This window comes from Delphinapterus leucas, chromosome 16 (assembly GCF_059928025.1).
Source record: "Delphinapterus leucas isolate spDelLeu-1000000601 "Yukka" chromosome 16, BTC_Dleu_Yukka2, whole genome shotgun sequence".
NCBI lineage: Eukaryota > Metazoa > Chordata > Mammalia > Artiodactyla > Monodontidae > Delphinapterus > Delphinapterus leucas.
This window is the reverse complement of record NC_143144.1, coordinates 62875776-62899849: the sequence shown is the minus strand read 5'-3', so window position 1 is coordinate 62899849 and position 24074 is coordinate 62875776. Positions and strand designations below refer to the sequence as shown.

The 24074-nt window shown below is 39.1% G+C and overlaps 1 protein-coding gene across 1 annotated transcript in view; it reads right to left on the bottom strand.

Annotated features, from left to right (window-relative positions):
- Positions 1-20301: 20301 nt before the first annotated feature.
- The window catches only part of CFAP58 (cilia and flagella associated protein 58), a 111639-nt gene continuing 107866 nt past the window's right edge, over positions 20302-24074 (bottom strand). Inside the window, exon 18 of the mRNA XM_022568821.3 lies at positions 20302-20851. Within this exon, the coding sequence (XP_022424529.1) occupies positions 20740-20851 (112 nt within the window). The 3' untranslated portion in view covers positions 20302-20739. The remainder of the gene's footprint in view (positions 20852-24074) is intronic.

Genomic DNA, 24074 nt, shown 5'->3' with positions numbered 1-24074 from the left:
TACTAGTGCTTGGAAAGTTACAGGGCCCCAGGGCCTGTTCTCAGATGCTGTTTCTGGGAGGGCGCTGGCCAAACCGGGTTTATTTCTTCTAACGCCCAGACTGAGTCAAGTACAAATCTTTCTTTAGAGGTTTACAGAAAACAAAACTGGCTTATTTAGAGTACAGCTTTTTTGTTGTTGTTCTTAACAACAACAAGAGGCTTTGGATACACGCTTGGGTTTATGAAGGATAAATCCTGTTTAAATCTATAGAAGTTAAAAAGATGTGTGATGGCTCTTTGGAGAACAAAGCAGTGCCGGTGTCAAACTGTACTGAGCGATGTTCTTTGCTGTTGTGAGATATTGATAAATCTCCAGGTCTTCAACAAGGGGAGGTGAGAATAGGAAACTCATTTCAAATCATATCTCAGGTAGGCATCTGAGCCAAAATAAGATAAAAGTCATTAACTTTTTTTTCCTATTAAGCCACCAAGCACAAGTGGAATAGTTCTCTCCTTTTCTTATTTGATCCTAAAACCTGGTAAGGACAAGAGCCAAGATTCCTGTTCCAAATCTTCAGAGAACTGCACAAAATTGTTTTCCTTCTTCCTTAGCAAAATCAACAAGGTGTGAACAAAACTGTCATTTGACATGTTAATTAATACAGGGAGATTAATTAGGTGCTACAAGCATTCCTTTCTCATTGCAAACATCACTGATGCCAAGGAGATTAATGTCTCCATCACTGTTAGGGTAATAGCCCACCTTATGGATGGGTGTGCTCTACCTGTCTTGATTTGGTAACACAATGTCCCAAATTAATTTCTGAATGGTTTCCCCAGGCCTCCTCATGGATGAAAAGAATCAGAGAGGCCAAAGGCATCCTCAGGCAAATCTTCACATCTGTGATCATAAACAGCCTTAGACCAAACCACTTAATTGTCTGTAACAACATAAATATGGGTAACACCAGGAGGGCGGCCAAAGTGGACCCTGCAACTCAGGGCAAAGCTGGAACAATCTCTGATGGTAACAAACTAGACAGCTAGCACTTGAGGATTTAACCACCTAAACTAAAAACCCCACTGCCCTCAGTCTACATATGATCCCACAACAAAAAAGTTGAGACACCATCTTTCGCAGGCTGTGTTTAGACGAGATTATACAAATGATTTATACTACACCTGGCTTTCATTTCAAGCCCAGGCTGCTCAATCAGAAAACAAAACCCAGGCATGCCGTTTGCCTAGTAATAAGCATGCTGCTCCTTTCCCTGGATCATTCCCCCACTGCCCTTACCCCTCTCTCTCTCCATCTAATACAAAACACAAGCTGCTGGTGGTCCAGTTACCTTCTCCCATCACCCAATTTTCTCCCTACCTCTCTGTCCACTTCTCACCATCCCCAGTAGCTTGCATACTTGAAGTCAGGCACTGTAGTCTTTGCTTCCCGTATTTTTTTAATTTGGAGCTTTCATGTGTCTTTCTGTGTAACCAGTCATAAAGTATGATTACTTCTTTGAGTAGAACTACCATTCCATCAAGTTTATTAGTTCTTCAGGAAAACAGGGTCTCATAATATTTGAGTTGGGAGTGCTTCTTCCAACGCGTCTGCTCTGAGCTTTCGCCAGTGCACACATTCTCTGATAGCCCAATACATGATCTTCCCCACTTTGCTTTAACACTTCAGATGGAAAGAAGGTCACGGTATTTGAGGCAACCTGTTGGACTGACAGACTACAAACATGTGTAGATCATTCTGCCTTCCATTTGCTGGAGGTTATCCCTTACAACCTGGAATACATCAACTCCCCTTCTAACTTAGCAACCCCTCAAATAGCTAGAGAGAGCAATTTCATCCCTCCCAGCAAGAGTGTTGGGCTCAAACAGCTACAGTAGTCAAAAGTCACAGTAGGTAGGCTATGTGGGACTCTGGGGAACCAGAGAGCAGCTCATCCAAGGGGACAAGCAATGACTTGGCCCCATGCGACCTTGTCATAGATAAATGAAGATCCAATGCTGCCAGAGCTCTCAAATCTCCAAGTGAAGCATGAGATCTGGATTTGTATTTGAAATTTTCCAGTTTTTGAAAGTTGACAACTAAATCAGAAAATAATTTTAAATATCATGTAAGCCAAATGAAACACCTCTGCCAGCCGATCCAAACCACAAAACACAAGCTGAAATTCACTTCTCTAAAACCTTCTCTTCTCAGCAGCCATGGCTCACGGGCCCAGCCGCTCCGCGGCACGTGGGATCTTCCGGGACCGGGGCACGAACCCACGTCTCCTGCATCGGCAGGAGGACTCTCAACCACTGCACCACCAGAGAAGCCCCTCATTGTGTCTTTTGCAAGCCTACCTACTCCTCTCATTGCTTCTCATGATGTCAGCAACTGTGTGGATGACCCACACAACGTGCTGGGCTCTTGTTCCTTGAGATCCTCACTTCCCACAACTTTTTCTCCCTTCCACCTCAAGTCACCATCCAATTATTTCACTTACAATTAATTATTCCAATTATTTATAGTCTTGAAATCTTGATTTTGAATATTCTGCTTCCTATTCTTGCAGATAATATGCTCTAGAGTAACCAATGCCACAGTTTTCCAACATCACTGAGCCCTTCAAAACTTAGGCTCTGCTACTTTGTCACTATTCATCTCTTTTCTTCCTTCCCCACCTTGTGTGGCTTAGATTTCATGGCCTACAATTACTATTGTTTCCCTGCAAACACTCTCATCTCCCTTGAACCCTCCCTTTCTACTGTAATGGACTGGCAAGTCTCCTAGTGTGAGTATGCTCCCTTTTTACCAGCCTTTCTCACCCCTTGCCTTCTAATTTTAACTCATGGCTTGTTTCATAAATAACTGAGAATGTAGAAGCCATAATCTCCCCACCAACAAATTTAGAAATCTACTTGGAGCTTTGCCTATCTTCACTTCCCTCCCATTAAGAGGTGAGAAGTGTCCCCACTTTTATAGAATGTCAACCTCTCTTCTTGAGTTCTGGATCTCATCTCCTCACTTTCTCAAGAATGTGCTGTTTCAGCAAGTTTTATTAGATCTCTCCTGCATCATTGGTCTGTCCTACTCTATGGGATCGTCCTCATAGGAGGACGAGGGAGGGAGGGAGGGAGGGAGGAAACATTCTTTCTTCCAGTAAAAAGCCAGTTAATAAATGGAGAAGGAATGACAGAATAAGAAAACCACCATTTGGCAAAATACAATAACTGCTGTTGATTCAGGAAAGAATCATCATTAGTGCTAAAACTAGTGGGTAAAGTTTAAGGAGGAAAGGATTTTGACATAGTCTCAAATTATTTACCTACTAGATATTTATTAGTTTCAATGGGTTGGGGAATAAATTTACAGTGGAGAAACATGGCAATACCACCTTAAGCAAAATATTAAACTTATAATCAGAAGGGGAATGACCATCTAGCTCCTGGTATGATGCAGGGAGAAGAACTCAGCATCATCTCTGTGATATTTCTGCCAAAATTGTATGACCTAATGTAACCACAACACTGAAAAAAATCAAATTGAGTTTAAAAAATAACTTTCAGTGCCATGAAATACAAAGAAAGACTCATGATCCATTCCAGATGTAAAGGGTCTAAAGATATACAACAACTGAATGTAAGATATGGTATTGGATTTTCATTTTCTATAAAGAACATAAATGGGATAAGGTGTAAAATCTCAATAAAGTCTCTGATTAGAAAATACTATTATAGAGTGCTAATTTTCTGAGGTTGATTTTATTAGAGTTATGTAACCGGGTTCCTTGTCCTTAGGAAATACACTCTGAAGCATTTAGGAGTTAAGAAGCATCATCTCTACAATTTACTCTTAAATGGGTTCAGAAAACAAAAGGTAAATGAATAAAGCCAATGTAGCAAAATGATAGCAGTTGGTTCATCTGGGTGAAGCCTATCAATGAACTCTTTGTACTATTCTTGCACCTTTTCTGTAAGTCTAAAAATGAGTTTAAATTTTTAAAAATTTTTGAATAAGACTCTAAGGTAATTCACAAGGAATTTAACTATCTACCAAAACAAACCTGCACACTCATTAAAGGAAGACAACAAAACCTAGACACTCAACAGTGTGATACTCACAATATCTCACATCCAATAGAAAATTACCAGATTTTTAAAGATGCAGGAAAATGTGACCCAAACCAGAAGAAAGTTCAGTCAGTAGAAATAGCTATAAATTACAGAGATGATGTAATTAGTAGATAGGGATTTCAAAACAGCTATGGTAAAAACAAAAACAGCTCATGTACGTAAAGAATCCATGAACATAAAGAGGAGAGAGATGGAAGATACAAAAGCAACCAAATGAAACTTCTAAAGGTGAAAAATATAATACCTGAAATAAGAAATTTACTGAATGGTGGTTAACCACAGAGTAAACACTGCACAAGGAAATATTAGTGAAACTTTAAGACATAGCAATAGAAACTATCCAAAGTTTCCATTTCAAAGAATCACAAAACAAAAAAAAGACTGAAAATTAAGAGAAATCAATGCCTGTAAGTTACTATCAAACTGTCCAACATTTAAGTAATAGAAATCCCAGAAAGAGAGTGCACAAAAAATTTTGAAAAAATAATGGTCAATTTTTTTCCCCAAATTTTATGGAAACTATAAGCCTATATACCCCCAAATCTCAATGACTCCCAAGCAGGATAAACATTAAAAAAAATCACACCAAAGTATCATAATAAAATTCCCAAAATCAGTTCTAAAGACAAATTTTGTAAAGTAAAAGACAAATTATATTCAGGTGAACAAAGATAAGAATATTTGGAGGCTCATAATCAGAAATATTATATACCAGAAAACACAAAAGAAAGCAGCAGGGGCTTCCGGGAAGATGGCGGAAGAGTAAGACATGGAGATCACCTTCCTCCCCACAGATACACCAGAAATACATCTACACGTGGAACAACTCCTACAGAACACCTACTGAATGCTGGCAAAAGACCTCAGACCTCCCAAAAGGCAAGAAAGTCCCCACGTACCTGGGTAGGGCAAAAGAAAAAAGAATAAACAGAGACAAAAGGATAAGGACGGGACCTGCACCAGTGGGAGGGAGCTGTGAAGGAGGAAAGGTTTGCACTCACTAGGAAGCCCCTTCGCGGGCGGAGACTGCGGGAGGCGGAGGGGGAAAGCTTCGGAGCCGCGCAGGAGAGCACAGCAACAAGGGTGTGGAGGGCAAAGCGGAGAGATTCCCGCACAGAGGATCGGTGCCGACCGGCACTCACCAGGCCGAGAGGCTTGTCTGCTCACCTGACGGGGCGGGCGGGGCTGGGCGCTGAGGCTCGGGCTTCGGTCGGAGCGCAGGGAGAGGACTGGGGTTGGCGGCGTGAACACAGCCTGCAGGGGTTAGTGCACCACGGCTAGCCGGGAGGGAGTCCGGGAAAAAGTCTGGAGCTGCCGAAGAGGCAAGAGACTTTTTCTTCTCTCTTTGTTTCCTGGTGCGCGAGGAGAGGGGATTAAAGGAGCTCCAGAGACGGGCGCAAGCCACGGCTAAAAGCGCGGACCCCAGAGACGGGTAAGATGCTAAGGCTGCTGCTGCCGCCACCAGGAGGCCTGTGTGCAAGCACAGGTCACTATCCACACCTCCCCTCCCGGGAGCCTGTGCAGCCCGCCACTGCCAGGGTCCCGGGATCCAGGGACAACTTCCCTGGGAGAACGCACGGCTCGCCTCAGGCTGGTGCAAATTCACGCCACCTCTGACGCTGCAGGCTCGCCCCGCACTCCCTGCCCCTCCCTTCCCCCAGCCTGAGTGAGCCAGAGCCCCCGAAGCAGCTGCTCCTTTAACCCCGTCCTGTCTGAGCGAAGAACAGACGCCCTCCGGCGACCTACACGCAGAGGCGGGGCCTAATCCAAAGCTGAGCCCCGGGAGCTGTGAGAACAAAGAAGAGAAAGGGAAACCTCTCCCAGCAGCCTCAGGAGCAGCGGATTAAAGCTCCACAATCAATCTGATGTACCCTGCATCTGTGGAATACCTGAATAGACAACGAATCATCCCAAATTGAGGAGGTGGACTCTGAGAGGAAGGTTTATGGTTTTTTCCCCTTTTCCTCTTTTTGTGAGTGTATGTGTATGCTTCTGTGTGAGATTTTGTCTGTATAGCTTTGCTTCCACCATTTGTCCTAGGGTTCTATCCATCCGTTTTTTGTTTTTTTGTTTGTTTTTCTTAATAATTATTTTTTATTTTAATAACTTTATTTTATTTTACCTTTATTTTATTTTACTTTATCTTCTTTCTTTCTTTCCTTCCCTCCTTTAGACAACGAATCATCCCAAATTGAGGAGGTGGACTTTGAGAGCAAGATTTATGATTTTTTCCCCCTTTTCCTCTTTTTGTGAGTGTGTATATGTATGCTTCTGTGTGAGATTTTGTCTGTATAGGTTTGCTTCCACCATTACTCATAGGGTTCTATCCATCCGTTTTTTTAAAAAAATTTTTTTCTTAATATTTTTTATTTTAATAACTTTATTTTATTTTATTTTACTTTATCTTCTTTCTTTCTTTCTATTTTTCCTTCCTTCCCTCCTTCCTTCCTTCCTTCCTCCCTCCCTCCCTCCTTTCTGTCTTTCTTTCATTCTTTCTTTCTACTTCTACTAATCCTTTCTTTCTACTTTTTCTCCCTTTTATTCTGAGCCGTGTGGATGAAAGGCTCTTGGTGCTGCAGCCAGGAGTCAGTGCTGTGCCTCTCAGGTGGGAGAGCCAACTTCAGGACACTGGTACACAAGACACCTCCCAGCTCCACATAATATCAAATGGTGAAAATCTCCCGGAGATCTCCATCTCAACACCAGCAGCCAGCTTCACTCAACGACCAGCAAGCTACAGTGCTGGAAACCCTATGCCACACAACTAGCAAGACAGGAACACAACCCCACCCATTAGCAGAAAGGCTGCCTAAAATCATAATAAGTCCACAGACACCCCAAAACACACCAACAGACGTGGACTTGCCCACCAGAAAGACAAGATCCAGCCTCATCCACCAGAACACAGGCACTAGTCCCCTCTACCAGGAAGCCTACACAACCCACTGAACCAACCTTAGCCACTGGGGACAGACACCAAAAACAACGGGAACTACAAACCTGCAGCCTGCAAAAAGGAGACCCCAAACACAGTAAGATAAGCAAAATGAGAAGACAAAAAAACACACAGCAGTTGAAGGAGCAAGATAAAACCCCACCAGACCTAACAAATGAAGAGGAAATAGGCAGTCTACCTGAAAAAGAATTCAGAATAATGATAGTAAAGATGATCCAAAATCTTGGAAATAGAATAGACAAAATGCAAGAAACATTTAACAAGGATCTAGAAGAACTAAAGATCTATGAACAACACAATAAATGAAATTAAAAATACTCTAGATGGGATCAAGAGCAGAATAACTGAGGCAGAAGAACGGATAAGTGACCTGGAAGATAAAATAGTGGAAATAACAACTGCAGAGCAGAATAAAGAAAAAAGAATAAAAAGAACTGAGGATAGTCTCAGAAACCTCTGGGACAACACTAAACGCACCAACATTCGAATTGTAGGGGTTCCAGAAGAAGAAGGGAAAAAGAAAGGGACTGAGAAAATATTTGAAGAGATTATAGTTGAAAACTTCCCTAATATGGGAAAGGAAATAGTTAATCAAGTCCAGGAAGCACAGAGAGTCCCATACAGGATAAATCCAAGGAGAAATAGGCCAAGACACATATTAATCAAACTGTCAAAAATTAAATACGAAGAAAACATATTAAAAGCAGCAAGGGAAAAACAACAAATAACACACAAGGGAATCCCCATAAGGTTAACAGCTAACCTTTCAGCAGAAACTCTGCAAGCCAGAAGGGACTGGGCAGGACATATTTAAAGTGATGAAGGAGAAAAACCTGCAACCAAGATTACTCTACCCAGCAAGGATCTCATTCAGATTTGATGGAGAAATTAAAACCTTTACAGACAAGCAAAAGCTGAGAGAGTTCAGCACCACAAAACCAGCATTACAACAAATGCTAAAGGAACTTCTCTAGGCAAGAAACACAAGAGAAGGAAAAGACCTATAATAAAGAACCCAAAACAATTAAGAAAATGGGAATAGGAGCATACATATCGATAATTACCTTAAAAGTAAATGGACTAAATGTTCCCACCAAAAGACACAGATTGGCTGAATGGATACAAAAACAAGACCCATATATATGGTGTCTACAAGAGACCCACTTCAGACCTAGTGACACATAGAGACTGAAAGTAAGGGGATGGAAAAAGATACTCCATGCAAATGGAAACCAAAAGAAAGCTGGAGTAGCAATTCTCATATCAGACAAAATAGACTTTAAAATAAAGACTATTAGAAGAGATAAAGAAGGACACTACATAATGATCAAGGGATCGATCCAAGAAGAAGATATAACAATTGTAAATATTTATGCACCCAACATAGGAGCACCTCAATACATAAGGCAAATACTAACAGCCATAAAAGGGGAAATCGACAGTAACACATTCATAGTAGGGGACTTTAACACCCCACTTTCACCAATGGACAGATCATACAAAATGAAAACCCTGAGAAAACCATAATTTAAAAAGAGTCATGTACCAAAATGTTCACTGCAGCTCTATTTACAATAGCCAGGAGATGGAAGCAACCTAAGTGTCCATCATCGCATGAATGGATAATGAAGATGTGGCACATATATACAATGGAATATTACTCAGCCATAAAAAGAAACGAAATTGAGTTATTTGTAGTGAGGTGGATGGACCTAGAGTCTGTCATACAGAGTGAAGCAAGTCAGAAAGAGAAAGACAAATACCATATGCTAACACATATATATGGAATCTAAGAAAAAATAATGTCATGCAGAACCTAGGGGTAAGATGGGAATAAAGACACAGACCTACTAGAGAATGGACTTGAGGATATGGGGAGGGGAAAGGGTAAGCTGTGACAAAATGAGAGAGTGGCATGGACATATATACACTACCAAGTGTAAAATAGATAGCTAGTGGGAAGCAGCCGCATAGCACAGGGAGATCATCTCGGTGCTTTGTGACCACCTAGAGGGGTGGGATGGGGAGGGTGGGAGGGAGGGAGACGCAAGAGGGAAGAGATATGGGAATATATGTATATATATAACTGATTCACTTTGTTATAAAGCAGAAACTAACACACCATTGTAAAGCAATTGTACTCCAATAATGATGAAAAAAAAAGAAAACAAGGACACAAACATATACTGTTCATGAATGTTCATTGCAGCATTATTCGCAACAGGTAAAAGGTGGAAACAATTCAAGTTCCCACCAAGAGATGAATGTGTAAACAAAATGTAGTATATGCATACTATTGAATATTATTCATCCATAAAATGAAGCTCTGAAGCATGCTAACAACATGGATGACTTTTCAAAACATCAAGCTAAATGCAATAAGCCAGACACAAAAGGACAATATTGTATGATTCCACAAATATAAAATACTCTAAAATAGACAAGTTAGTAGAGCTGGACGGTAGATTGGGGGTTACCAGGGATGGGGGGAAGGAGGGAAATGGAGAGTTATTGCTTAATGGGTACAGAGTTTCTGCTTTAATTGATGAAATAGTTTTAGAAATAGATAGGAGTGATGGTTGCACAATATTGGAAATGTAATTAATGCCACTGATTTGTACACTTAAAATGGTTTAAATGAAGTGTTATATTTTATATATGTTTTAACAAAATAAAACCCAAAAGCTACAGGGATGACATGGTCTGAAAAAATATATATAATAATAAATAAATAAATATGTATCCAACCTAGGAGCACCTCAATACATAAGGCAACTGCTAACAGCTATAAAAGAGGAAATCCACAGTAACACAATAATACTGGGGGACGTTAACACCTCACTTACACCAATGGACAGATCTTCCAAACAGAAAATTAATAAGGAAACATAAGCTTTAAATGACACAATAGACCAGATAGATTTAATTGATATTTATGGTACATTCCACCCAAAAACAGGAGATTACACTTTCTTCTCAAGTGCGCATGGAACATTCTCCCGGATAGGTCACATCTTGGGTCACAAATCAAGCCTCAGTAAATTTAAGAAAATTGAAATCATATCAAGCATCATTTCTGACCACAATGCTATGAGATTAGAAATCAATTACAGGGGAAAAAACTGTAAAAAACACAAACACATGGAGGCTAAACAATACGTTACTAAATAACCAAGAGATCACTGAAGAAATCAAAGAGGAAATCAAAAAATACCTAGAGACAAATGACAATGAAAACACGAGGATCCAAAACCTATGCGATGCAGTAAAAGCAGTTCTAAGAGGGAACTTTATAGCTATACAAGCCTACCTCAAGAAACAAGAAAAATCTCAAATAAACAACCTAACCTTACATCTAAAGGAACTAGAGAAAGAAGAACAAACAAAACCCAGAGTTAGCAGAAGGAAAGAAATCATAAAGATCAGAGCAGAAATAAATGAAATAGAAACAAAGAAAACAATAGCAAAGATCAATAAAACTAAAAGCTGGTTCTCTGAGAAGATGAAGCAAAATTGATAAACCATTAGCCAGACTCATCAAGAAAAATAGGGAGGGGAATCAAATCAATAAAATTAGAAATGAAAAAGGAGAAGTTACAACAGAAACTGCAGAAATACAAAGCATCCTAAGAGACTACTACAAGCAAGTCTATAACAATAAAATGGACAACATGGAAGAAATGGACAAATTCTTAGAAGGGTATAATCTTCCACAACTGAACCAGGAAGAAATAGAAAATATAAACAGACCAATCACAATCACTGAAATTGAAACTGTGATTAAAAATCTTCCAACAAACAAAAGTCCAGGAACAGATGGCTTCACAGGTGAATTGTATCAGACATTTAGAGAAAAGTTAACACCCATCCTTCTCAAACTCTTCCAAAACATTGCAGAGGAAGGAACACTCCCAAACTCATTCTACGAGGCCACCATCACCCTGATACCAAAACCAAAGATACTACAAAAAAAGAAAATTACAGACCAATATCACTGATAATATAGATGCAAAAATCCTCAACAAAATACTAGCAAACAGAATCCAACAACACATTAAAAGGATCATACACCATGATCAGGTGGGATTTATCCCAGGGATGCAAGGATTCTTCAATATACACAAATCAATCAATGTGATAAACCATATTAACAAATTGAAGAATAAAAACCATACGATCATCTCAATAAATGCAGAAAAAGCTTTGGACAAAATTCAACACATATTTATGATAAAAACTCTCCAGGAAGTGGGCGTAGAGGGAACCTACCTCAACATAATAAAGGCCATATATGACAAACCCATGGCAAACATCATTCTCAATGGCGAAAAACTGAAAGCATTTCCTCTAAGATCGAGAACAAGACAAGGATGTCCACTCTTACCACTATTATTCAACATAGTTTTGGAAATCTTAGCCACGGCAATCAGAGAAGAAAAAGAAATAAAAGGAATACAAATGGGAAAAGAAGAAGTAAAACTGTCACTGTTTGCAGATGACATGATACTATACACAGAGAATCCTATACATGCCAACAGAAAACTACTAGAGCTGATCAATGAATTTGGTAAAGTTGCAGGATACAAAATTAATGCACAGAAATCTCTTGCATTCCTATACACTAATGATGAAAAATCTGAAAGAGAAATTAAGCAAACACTCCCATTTACCATTGCAACAAAAAGAATAAAATACATAGAAATAAACCTACCTAAGGAGCCAAAAGACCCGTATGCAGAAAACTATAAGACACTGATGAAAGAAATTAAAGATTATACCAACAGATGGACAGATATACCATGTTCTTGGATTGGAAGAATCAATATTGTGAAAATGAGTATACTACCCAAAGCAATCTACAGATTCAATGCAATCCCTATCAAATTACCAATGGCATTTTTTTACAGAACTAGAACAAAAATCTTAAAATTTGTATGGAGACACAAAAGACCCTGAATAGCCAAAGCAGTCTTGAGGGAAAAAAACAGAGCTGGAGGAGTCAGACTCCCTGACTTCAGACTATATTACAAAGCTACAGTAATCAAGACAATATGGTACTGGCACAAAAGAGAAATATAAATCAAAGGAACAGATTAGAAAGCCTAGAGATAAACCCATGTGCCTATGGTCAACTAATCTATGACAAAGGAGGCAAGGATATACAATGGAGAAAAGACAGTCTCTTCAATAAGCAGCGCTGGGGAAGCTGAACAGCTACATGTAAAAGAATGAAATTAGAACACTCCCTAACACCATACACAAAAATAAACTCAAAATGGATTAGAGACCTAAATCTAAGACCGGACACTATATAACTCTTAGAGGAAAACATAGGAGGAACACTCTTTGACATAAATCACAGCAAGATCTTTTTTGATCCACCTCCTAGAGTAATGGAAATAAAAACAAAAATAAACAAATGGGACCTAATGGAACTTAAAAGCTTTTGCACAGCAAAGGAAACCATAAACAAGACGAAAAGACAACCCTCAGAATGGGAGAAAATATTTGTAAATGAATCAACGGACAAAGGATTAATCTCCAAAATATATAAACAGCTCATGCAGCTCAATATTAAAAAACAAACAACCCAATCCAAAAATGGGCAGAAGACCTAAATAGACATTTCTCCAAAGAAGATATACAGATTGCCAACATACACATGAAAGAATGCTCAACATCACTAATCATTAGAGAAATGCAAATCAAAACTACGAGGTATCACCTCACACCAGTTAGAATGGGTATCATCAGAAAATCACAAACAACAAACGCTGGAGAGGGTGTGAAGAAAAGGGAGCCCTCTTGCATTGTTGGTGGAAATGTAAATTGATACAGCCACTATGGAGAACAGTATGGAGGTTCCTTAAAAAACTAAAAATAGAATTACCATATGACCCAGCAATCCCACTACTGGGCATATACCCAGAGAAAACCATAATTTAAAAAGACACATGCGGGCTTCCCTGGTGGTGCAGTGGTTGAGAGTCCGCCTGCCAGTACAGGGGTCGCGGGTTCGTGCCCCGGTCCGGGAGGGTCCCACATGTCGCGGAACAGCTGGGCCCGTGGGCCGTGACTGTTGGGCCTGCACGTCCGGAGCCTGTGCTCCGCAGCGGGAGAGGCCACAGCAGTGGGAGGCCCGTGTTCTGCAAAAAAAAAAAAACAAAAAACACGTGCACCCCAGTGTTCATTGCAGCACTATTTACAATAGCCAGGTCATGGAAGCACCCTAAATGCCCATTGACAGACGAATGGATAAAGAAGTTGTGGTATATATACAATGGGATATTACTCAGCCATAAAAAGCAATGAAATTGGGTCATTTGTAGAGACGGGAATGAATCTAGAGACTGTCATACAGAGTGAAGTAAGTCAGAAAGAGAAAAACAAATATTGTATATTAACGCATATATGTGGAACTTAGAAAAATGGTACAGGTGAACCGGTTTGCAGGGCAGAAATTGAGACACAGATGTAGAGAACAAACGTAGGGACACCAAGGGGGGAAAGTGGAAGGCGGGTTGGTGGTGGTGTGATGAATTGGGATATTGGGATTGACATACATACACTAATATGCATAAAATGGACAACTAATATGAACCTTCTGTATAAAAAAATAAATTTCAAAAAAAAAAACCCAAAAAACAAAATACAAGATGAAACATAAAATCCAAATAACCCTATATCTATTTAAAACCTTCCCACAAGAAAAATTGTAATTTCAGGTAACTTTAGTGGAAAATTATATCATGTATTTAAAGAAGAAATAATACCAATCCTACACAAAGTATTTCAGGAAATAGTGGAGAAGGATCATTTCCCAATTCAGCTTGTGAGGCCAGCAAAACCTTGAAACCAAAACCAGACAAAAATACTATAAGAAAAGAAAACTACAGACCAATAACCCTGATGAACATAGCTGTAAAAGTCTTTAACAGAAAGTTAGCAAATCTAATTCAACAACATATAATAATGATAATATGTATAAAAATGACCAAGTGGGGTCTATGCAAAGAATACAAAGTTGGTTGAACATTTGAAAGTCAAGGTAATTCACCATGTTAACAAAACAAATGAGAAAAAAAATATGATTAACTCAATACATGCAGAAAAGGCATTGATGAAACAGTATCTATGCATGATTAAAAACTTAGTAAACAGGCAATAGAGGGGAGCTTCCTCAACCTAATAAAAGGCAACTATGAAAATCCTGCCACTAACATCATACCTCATGATAAAAGACTCAAACCTTCCTCCTAACGTCAAGAACAAAGCACCACTTTAACAATTATTTGAAGTCCTAGCCAGTGCAAGTATGGTGATTACGAACAAAGAAACAAATAATAAAAAGCATACTGATTGGAAACAAAGAAAAACTGTCTTTATTTGTAGAAAACATGTTTATGTTTACAGAAAATCCTAAGTAATTCCAAAAAGCTGTAAAATAAATGAATTTAGCAACGTCATCAGATACAAAATATACAAAAATCAGTTGTATTTCCATATACTAATAACAAACGGAAAATAAGAGGTAAAATACCATTTACAATAACATCAGAAATTGCAAAATACTTAGGCAAAAATTTAACAGAATATGTGCAATATCTGTACACTGAAAACTATAAAATGTTGCTGAGAAAAAAATTTTAAATCTAAATAAATGGGGATATGTGCCATGTTCATGGATTAAAAACCTCAATTTTGTCAAAATGACAGTTCTTCCCAAATTGATCTCTAGATTCAGTGCAATCCCAACCAAATTTCCAGCAGGCTTTTTTGTAGAAATTGATAAGCTGATTCTAAGCTGTATATAAATATGGATAAAACCTAGAACAATTAAAAGATTTCTATAGAAGAAGAAAAAAGTTGAAGACCTTGTACCATTAAATTTCAAGACAAAGTTATTGTCATCAAAATAGATAGGTATAGAGTTACAGAACAGAACAAAGTCCATAAATAGAACTGTTCAAACAAAGTCAACTGATTTTCTATAAATAGGCCAAGGTAATTCACTGGAAAATGACAGTCTTTTCAGCAAATGGTGCTGAACAACTGGATATCCATATGGAACAAAAATGAACCTCTAACCTCACACCACACATAAAATTAACTCTAAATGAACCATAAATATAACATAAAAACTAAAATGATAATAAAACTTCTAGATGAAAACAGATATAAAATTACAATTTCAGAGTAGGCAAAAATTACTTAGGACAAGAAAAGTACAAACTACATAAGAAAAATAAGGATAAATTGGACCTCAGTAAAATTTAAAAGGTCTGCTCTTCAAAATACACTATTAAGAAAATGAAAAGGTAAGCCAGAAGCCAAGTGGAAATGTTTGCAATGAATATATCTGACAAAGGTTTTGTATCCAGAAGGCACAAAGAACGTTTACAACCTAATAAAAAGATTTTTTAAATGGTCAAAAGGTCTGAAGACACTTCACATATGAATGACAGAAAGCACATGAAAAAAATGTTTAACAGGGCTTCCCTGGTGGCGCAGTGGTTGAGAGTCCACCTGCCGATGCAGGGGACGCGGGTTCGTGCGTCCGGTCCGGGAGGATCCCACATGCCGCGGAGCGGCTGGGCCCGTGAGCCATGGCCGCTGAGCCTGCGCGTCCGGAGCCTGTGCTCCGCAATGGGAGAGGCCACAACAGTGTGAGGCCCGCGTACCGCAAAAAAAAAAAAAAAAAAAAAAAAATGTTTAACATTATTAGTCATCGGGGAATACAAATTTAAACCACAATGAGATATCGCTATATATCCAATAGAATGGCTTAAAAAAATACTGACAATACTGAATACTGAAAAAGATTAGAGTAATTGGAATTCACACACATTGTTGGTAGGAATGTAAAATGGTCCAAAAGTTTGGCAGTTTCTCATCAAATTAAATGTATACATACCCCTTGAATTGATCCAACAATTCCATTCCTGGAAATGATAATATCTGTCTACATAAAGACTTGTAAATGAACATTCATAGCAACTTTATTCCTAATAGCTAAACACTGGAAACAACCTGAATTCCCATCAACAGGTAAACCAATAGACAAATTGTGTTGTCGATATAATGGCATATTACTCAGCAATAAAAATGAATTAATTACTGATATAAACAACAACATTGGTGAATCTCAAAAAAACATTAAACTACATGAAAAAAAGCCAGGTGCAAAAGAGTGCCTACTGTATGATTCCATTTATATGAAATCTAAGAAAGACATAACTAATAAAAGATGAAAAACAGATCCATTGTTGCTTAGGCTGGATGGGGGCTGTGAATATTGACTGCCAAGGGGCATAATGGCATTCTTGGCGGTGGTGGAGGGCAGGGGTTGCAGTTGTGGTAGTGATTGTGGTAGTGGTTACTTGGGCATATGCATTTGTCAAAACTTACCAAACTGTACACTTAAAATCCATGCTTTCATTATATGTGAATTATATCTCAATTACTTCTTTGATTTTTAAAAAACAAAATATATCTATATATACTTATTTTAAATGTCTAGAAAGATACACTCAAAATTATAAAACAGTAGTATTTCAAAGGTGATATACAAAATATTTAACAATTGGGAATTACAAGCACCAACCAGTCAGAACAGATGGTGGGTATGAACAATTGGTACAGCGGATGAGACGTGCATTAGCCCAGGAGAACAATAGTTATCAATAGATGGTGGGATTATTGATGTCCTCTTTCTTTTTGCTTATTGGTATTTTCTAATTTTCTATCTGTAGTTCAATCAGGTACTTTAAAATAGGGAAAAAATCTATTTTTAATTATAAAAAAGAAAAATCGTACCCTGTTGACATCACATTTCATACTGTTATAAAATTCTAATGGATCTCAAAACCCTAATGGAACTTTTAAATAATAGGTATGAGAAATGGTATACTAAAACAGCATTGAATTAGAAGTTAAAAATGGATAATGCCATAAAAATACTTCCTATCTACTACAAAGAAAATACTGATATATATATATATATATATATATATTTTTTTTTTTTTTTTTTTTTTTTTTGGTACGCGGGCCTCTCACTGTTGTGGCCTCTCCCGTTGCGGAGCACAGGCTCCGGATGCGCAGGCTCAGTGGCCATGGCTCACGGGCCCAGCCGCTCCGCGGCATGTGGGATCTTCCCGGACCGGGACACAAACCCGTGCCCCTGCATCGGTAGGCAGACTCTCAACCACTGCGCCACCAGGGAAGCCCATGAGATATATTTTTTAACTATTTTACTATTTTAAAATGCCCTCCCTTTGCTTCTATTACAACTAGGTCTCCATACAACTGATTATGTTTAAGACAGAGAATATCTTTCCTCAAATTGTCTGGGCTCTGAAATGCCATTCTGCTCTAAAGTCATGATACACTATTTTCTGATGGGTATCTTGGCCTAGGTCAAACTTCAGAATCTGGTTGAGCAAGCCGGGAAATCAAACAATAATTATCAACCCTGGATAAATTTTTATAGCAAAATTACAGCCCATGACAAGGAGAGTTGCTGCCATCTCCTCCTAGCATGACAACCTCCATCCCTACATCTTATCACAGCAACAAACCTTTGCTCTGAGCAACTTCTTCAGAGGTAAGCACAATAAAAACCTGGCCTAAGAGCAGTCGCTGAGAAGCTATGATCAGCAAATAATGACCAGGGAGTCCCCTTTATCATGTGTCTCTCTATCAACAGAGAAACCATACCAGCTCCCCATCAGCCCAGTTGAGAGTCAATGGCTGGTTTAGCAACAGGACTCCTTTCTGAAACGCTCAAAACCCTGGGGTAAAATGATGCTACTGTATAATCTCCTAATGTTGCTTTACAATGCAGCTCAAATATGTGATTTTAAAAGCACCTTAAACCCACCGTGAGTTCACAGTTACCTTTAATGATCTGCAAATCTCAGTGTTTTTAATAGCTCATTTTTGTACTGTGGCTACAGTGGCAACACCTGCACCTAAATAGTTATTGCTTTTAATACCCTGGGCTGTCAGGATGTGCAGTAAATGAGAGGCAGCAGCAGTATCTTCCACCTTTTCTAAGCCTTAATCTACTCTTCCTCCGTTTGAACATAAGTGTATTGAGTTGATAGAGCTGCTGCGTCAGCTCCCAGAGCCTGTGCGATCTCGGCTCATGGGACCAAGATCAGAGGTCATCAGCAGAGGCTGACCACCCTTCTCCATGACATGGAGAGAAACAAGAAGAAAATGGTAGCTAGAGGCCACCAGGGTCTTTCCCTCTGGAAGCTCCAACTCCTGAAAGTGAAGGATCTGTCCCCAGATCACAGTTATAAGAAAAATATACAGAAGTTTTCATGAGGTCTCCAATATGGCATTTCTGCAAGATACTAAACTATAAATTGCATTAGCAAATCTAGCTTCATCCAGACATTTTAATGTCACTCACCCACTAAACAAGGATAAGAATCATCTTTACAGTTGATATAATAAAGTATTATATAACAACTTTGATTCTCAAATTTCAAAACATAAGGTATCTCTTATGTAATAATAATAGCAGGTATTTATTGAGCAATTACTATGGGCCTGACATTGTTCTAAGCTTACATACATTAACTCATTTAATCCTCAAAACAACTCAATTGTTATGACGAGCCAGGATTTGAACCTGGCATCTGTCTCCAGAGTCTTTGCCATACTGCAATAGATCAAGAATCACAGACCCCATTTCTCTAGAGAAGTGAACCTCTTACAAAGCCACCCAAGGGCTCAGAAGGAAGTTAGCTATGACTATACTTCAAAATGTTCCTGAATGGATGGGAAACCCTCCAGTGCTGCACATGTCATAACTGTCTTGCCTCACCTTACCTGTAAAAGTCTTCTGTCTAAACAGAATGTGGTTGGCTCTGAGGGAATACAGCATCAGTGATTTTCAAAACTGGAAATGGCCCCATTGTGATTCTTCAGGTTTAAGGTTTTCTAAGCAAATTCTCTTGTGCATATAACCATTCTCATGCTCCCGCATGGTACACAAATTGCTGATGGTCACACCTCACCACAGGGTCACCAGCTACACTGGAGGTTGATTTCCATCTGCAGCTCTCAACTGTGATCATGTGAGAGAAGCAACAGAGGATGACACTGCCTGACTCAGTTCCCCCAGCCCTTAACCACTTCTGCTTCCAACAGTCAGCAACCGCTGTCTCTTTGAGAGCTGGTTTGCCTACAGGGAAGACCAGAAAGACCCTTCCAGAGCAGTCCTTGGCCAGTGACTGGAAGCATGGGGGATATAAATATCCCAGTTCCCTCACCCTGATGGGGACAACTCTGAGATGTGATTACATTGTCTCCAGAGCTCCCTGAAAGGTCCAGCCAAAGTCTCCCACCATGGAACTTGACATTGAGCCTTAGGTTGGTCTCCTTCCCTTCCCTGTCCTACTTTCCCAACTCTTAGGATGTTTCCTGGGATCATTTCAGAATCAATCACTTTCATGGCCATCATTGCATTGGGTCTGCTTCTGGCGGTGAACTGAGAGGGACAGCGGAATATGATTTTAGATCCCTCTAAACTCCCACCTCTCTGGATAATCTAAACAAACATCTTGGGGCCATTAAGTCTCCTGCTCTTCTCAATGGGAACCTCAGTTCTGCAGCACAAATGGAATGATCTACTTATACTGGCCTTACTTATCCATAAGCTACTTACTCCTCAATTATTTTTAAAAAATTACAGAGGTCAAGTTATTGGGAGGGAGATGGCCAGAGTGTCCCACATAATATTACTGACTGAACACTTTAAACAAGGGAACTTTGAACTGATGCCCACATAACTGTGGCTTCAATACAAAGAAAATACAATGGATTCAGTGGCTCAAAATGCTGGCCTGCAGCCTGGAAGGCAAACAGATCTCTGTCCCATGTAACTCTTTTCTCCAAGTGTGAGGTCTAGAAAGGATAGACCTTCAATGGATACCAGCCCAAACCCCTCATTTTACAGTCCTGGTTCCTCTGAATCACATCCTTGGGTTAAACATTTCTCACAGTAGTTTTAAACTTTAATTATGTACTCTACCAAAGCAAAGATCAAAATCTCTACAAAAGTTCTTTTTATTTTTTATGATGAAGCATTTATTAGTATGTCTCTTTGGAATAGATTTTCATACCCCAGGCCTGAAAAGAACTTCCACATAGAAATCACTCTCAGAACACTTTTTAAATACTCGAGAGTGTGTCCTTCTTTCTCATCTCATCAATGACTTGTTAATGAGGAATAATTATAATAGATTCTTATTAATAAGAATGCATTGCATTTCAAAAAATTTTTTTAAAAATATAAAACCTATGCACCGATGTCTATAATAGACATTAGGATCCAAACTTTCATCCATACAGAGTATCTAGATGTGGTGCATTTCAAAATAAATCAATGTGGTAGTAACAAAAGATCTGCTTCATGGAATGGGTTGGCCTAATTGAACAGATATAATTACACTCTGTTAATATCCATGTGGACTATGTAGAATGTCATCACTCTTATATGTACATGACTATAATAGTTCTGCATTTCTTTCCATCCTGGAATCTGAGGACTGATTTCCCTAAATGTCTGTGATCCAAGGGATTTCAAAGAGATTCCTCCAAAATGTTCCAGAGTGAATTTCGTGAGCTGTTCAACTGGACCCAGCCAGCAGCTCGGAGTTAGGACTTCATCTTGGATGACTTGCTGAGGGGAAATCCACCCCCCGTAAAACGAGGGCCAGTTAGTTTGGCCATTGAGAAGGCATTCTCCATGCCTATTCTGTCCTTGTTCCTATAAGAGAGGAGGTGAAAGTTAACTTCCTTACCATCTTTTTCCTCTTCTATGATAGTTCTTAGGGTGAACTAGCCACTGAAAACTGCTTTGATCAAAGCTTCCAGTTTGAGACAAGGTGGTGGTTTAAATCTAATTAGGTGTTACTGATAACACATAGAATTAGGGAAAGACACAATTAAATGTGCTTTCCTAATGTTGCTCTAAATACGGACAGAAGGCCTCATAATAGCTCAGACCCTGTGGACTGGAGGCTCCTGACTTGTAATCATCTTCCTATTTTATAAAGCATTTGTTTAGTTCCAAAGATCAGTCAGAAGAATCTTTCTCTTGGCTCAATTATAATGACTAATTCATCATTTATCAACTTTTATAATCCAAAGTTTCAGTGGAAACATAAATATTTATCACACACACAAGGTATCTTCATCAAACTTGGACATTTATAAAATACAAATTTTCCTATAACTTTAGATGAGCAGCAGTTATTATTAGAAATAGTTTAAGATACGAGAAAAGCTGGGAAAGATAAATAAGATGGTACATTTGGCAATAGATAAAGGAAGTTCTAATCTAAAATCTACAATGTATCTTCTATGCAGATCTTCTTTAAATACACACACACACACACACACACACACACACACACACACACACACATTCAGGTTTCCTGCAGAGGTATCTTAAATTTATAAAAATTACCTATTGAATAATTAGGGTCTTATGGAAAACATCTTTGGAGTCCCTTTTTAAAAATAAAAACTGAGCAAACTACTAAGACTAAAACCAATTAGATTTGGCTAATAGAAGTGATTTACTTCAGGGAAGAGAATTCTACCTTTTGCAAAAGAATCTGAATTGTACTGCAGACTCTAGACCAGCCTGGAGGTCCAGAGTAGGGGAGTCAAGGGCAGGTGGGTAGGGGTGCAGGTCAGGACTGGAGCATGATAAAAACAGGGTTTGAGAAAAGTGAAAAAAAAAAAGGCAAAAAGGTAAAAATGATATGAGTTGCTATTTTATAAAGAGTATGTGTGAGAATAGCCACAGAGATTATTCTAAATTATTCCATTTGAAAAGAACCTGCAGAAAGTTTGCTAATCAATCCAGCTGTCCCTTAGCAGAACTGATTTCATTATTATAAAAGCCGTCCTCCATAAACAGGACAAAAGCTTTAGCCTTGAGTGGGTCCAGCAAAGAAGATTCCTTCAAGTACCCTGACAATTTGTCTACCTCCTGACTGTTGCTAGCTGCAGGCAGTGCCCCCCTCTCCCTGCCCTCTCTCGCCTTAAATAACCTAAAATTTCCTCTCTGAAGGAACTTAAGCTTAATGCTTCTGGCCTGATCTAAGTTGACTAATGGGAATAATGTCTCCTTTATATGATCTTTTTAATGCATTTATAGACCATCTTAATGACTCCCTTCAGCCTTCTTCCTTCCAGTCTAAACCATCTCAGCACTTTTGTTCTTGCCTGGGCATATTTTCCTTCAGCTCCTTAATCTTTTTTTCTTCTTTTCCCTGTTCTCCCATGAACTCATAACTCTCTGTCTCCCTCCAGTTTATGGATCCCAACTAAATGGAACGACCAAATGATGCCCTAGCCAGGTCAGACTGGCCACAAGGAATGAGGATTCAAGGCAAAGGCAGAGTCTAGAGCAGTGCTATCTGATAGAACTTTCCATGATGGTGGAAAAGCTCTGTATCTGAGCTGCCCAATGCGGCATCCACTAGCCACACATGGCTACTAAGTAGGTGAAATGTGACTAGTGCAATTAAGGAACTAAATTTCTAATTTGATTGAATTGCAATTCACTTTAATTTAAATAGCCACAAGTGGCATACTGCCCGGGGGCAGTGCAATTCTAGTGGATGGGCCATTGGGAGGGAATGAGCTATCAGAGGGGTGTCCCTCTGTCAGCATGCTCCCTGTGTCCAAAAAACTGTGTGTGCCTGGCCGGGGGATCAATAAGGTCAATGGAAACTAGGCCAAATCCCAGGGCCAAGGCAGGTGAGTTAATTAGCTCTAGGAAGGCAATTAACTGTTTAGCCAAGCCAGCTGTTTATAACTGTTTCAACTGGACCACTGGTCTCCAAAATGGAGTGTGTGAACTCTACAAGATGAGTGGGATGACCTGTTGGCAAGTGGCAAGAAGATATTAGAGATTCAATATTTTATCTTTGAAAATTAAAAACCTTTCTTTACTAATAATTACTCACAAAGTGACAATAGTATTTGTGTGTACTTTATAAATTAAAATATATTGGAGGTAAAAAACTATTCCAAAATAGTTTTTTAATTTTAAAAACGATATGCGTATATATTAGGGGGGCTGCAAGTTCAAAATTGTTTTACTGATAAGAGTGCACACTCAGAAAGTCTGAAGGCCACAGAGCTAGACAACTGCCTCACGTGGAAACTAGACATGACATTTGATAAGCACAACTTTGGTGCCCTAAAAGAAAACTAGTGTTTCTACTCCAACATTCATTCAATTCACATCATTAACATCGGTGGTTCTCAAACATCAGTGTGCATGGAATTCACCTAGAGAGCAATTAAACTGCAGATTTTTGAGGCCCATCCAGAACCTGCTGAATCCAAATATCTGGAAATGGGGCCTAGGAACCTGCATGTTTAATAAATCTCACCAGTGATTCTGCATCAGACAGTTGCTAGACCCACACATTGAGCCAGACCCATCTAGATTAGCTATAGTTTTTAGCAATATTTTAGTCTACCAAGGAACTGGCATCTAAATGTGGAATGGGGGAATATTCTGATATACAAAAAGGATAGATTTTTACTGGCAAATGAATTCGCATCCAGCTACTTTAAGTAGCTGTTTGCCACTAATGGATTATTGATGCATGCGTTCAAACCCTGTTTCACCATGTCCTTGAAACGCCCATGTGGATGAAATACCAAGCCTGACTTTCAACTCACAATGTGAGCCTCTACAGAATGAACAAGATGATTTGGGCAATGCACACAGCCAAGGTTCAAACCTGCTGATTCATCTGGGCCCACTCACTCACCCCAGGATTAGGCAAACAATAACAAAGTGAAGAGAACATTTACTCTTCAACATGTACGCATCCTGAAACCCAAAATATTCACCTGATATCTGCATTATCATCTCCTAGAAGAATGCTCATGCTGATACCCTACAGCAGATACTGAAGTCAGGTACTAGACACAGAAATGATTCAGAGACAGTTTATCTA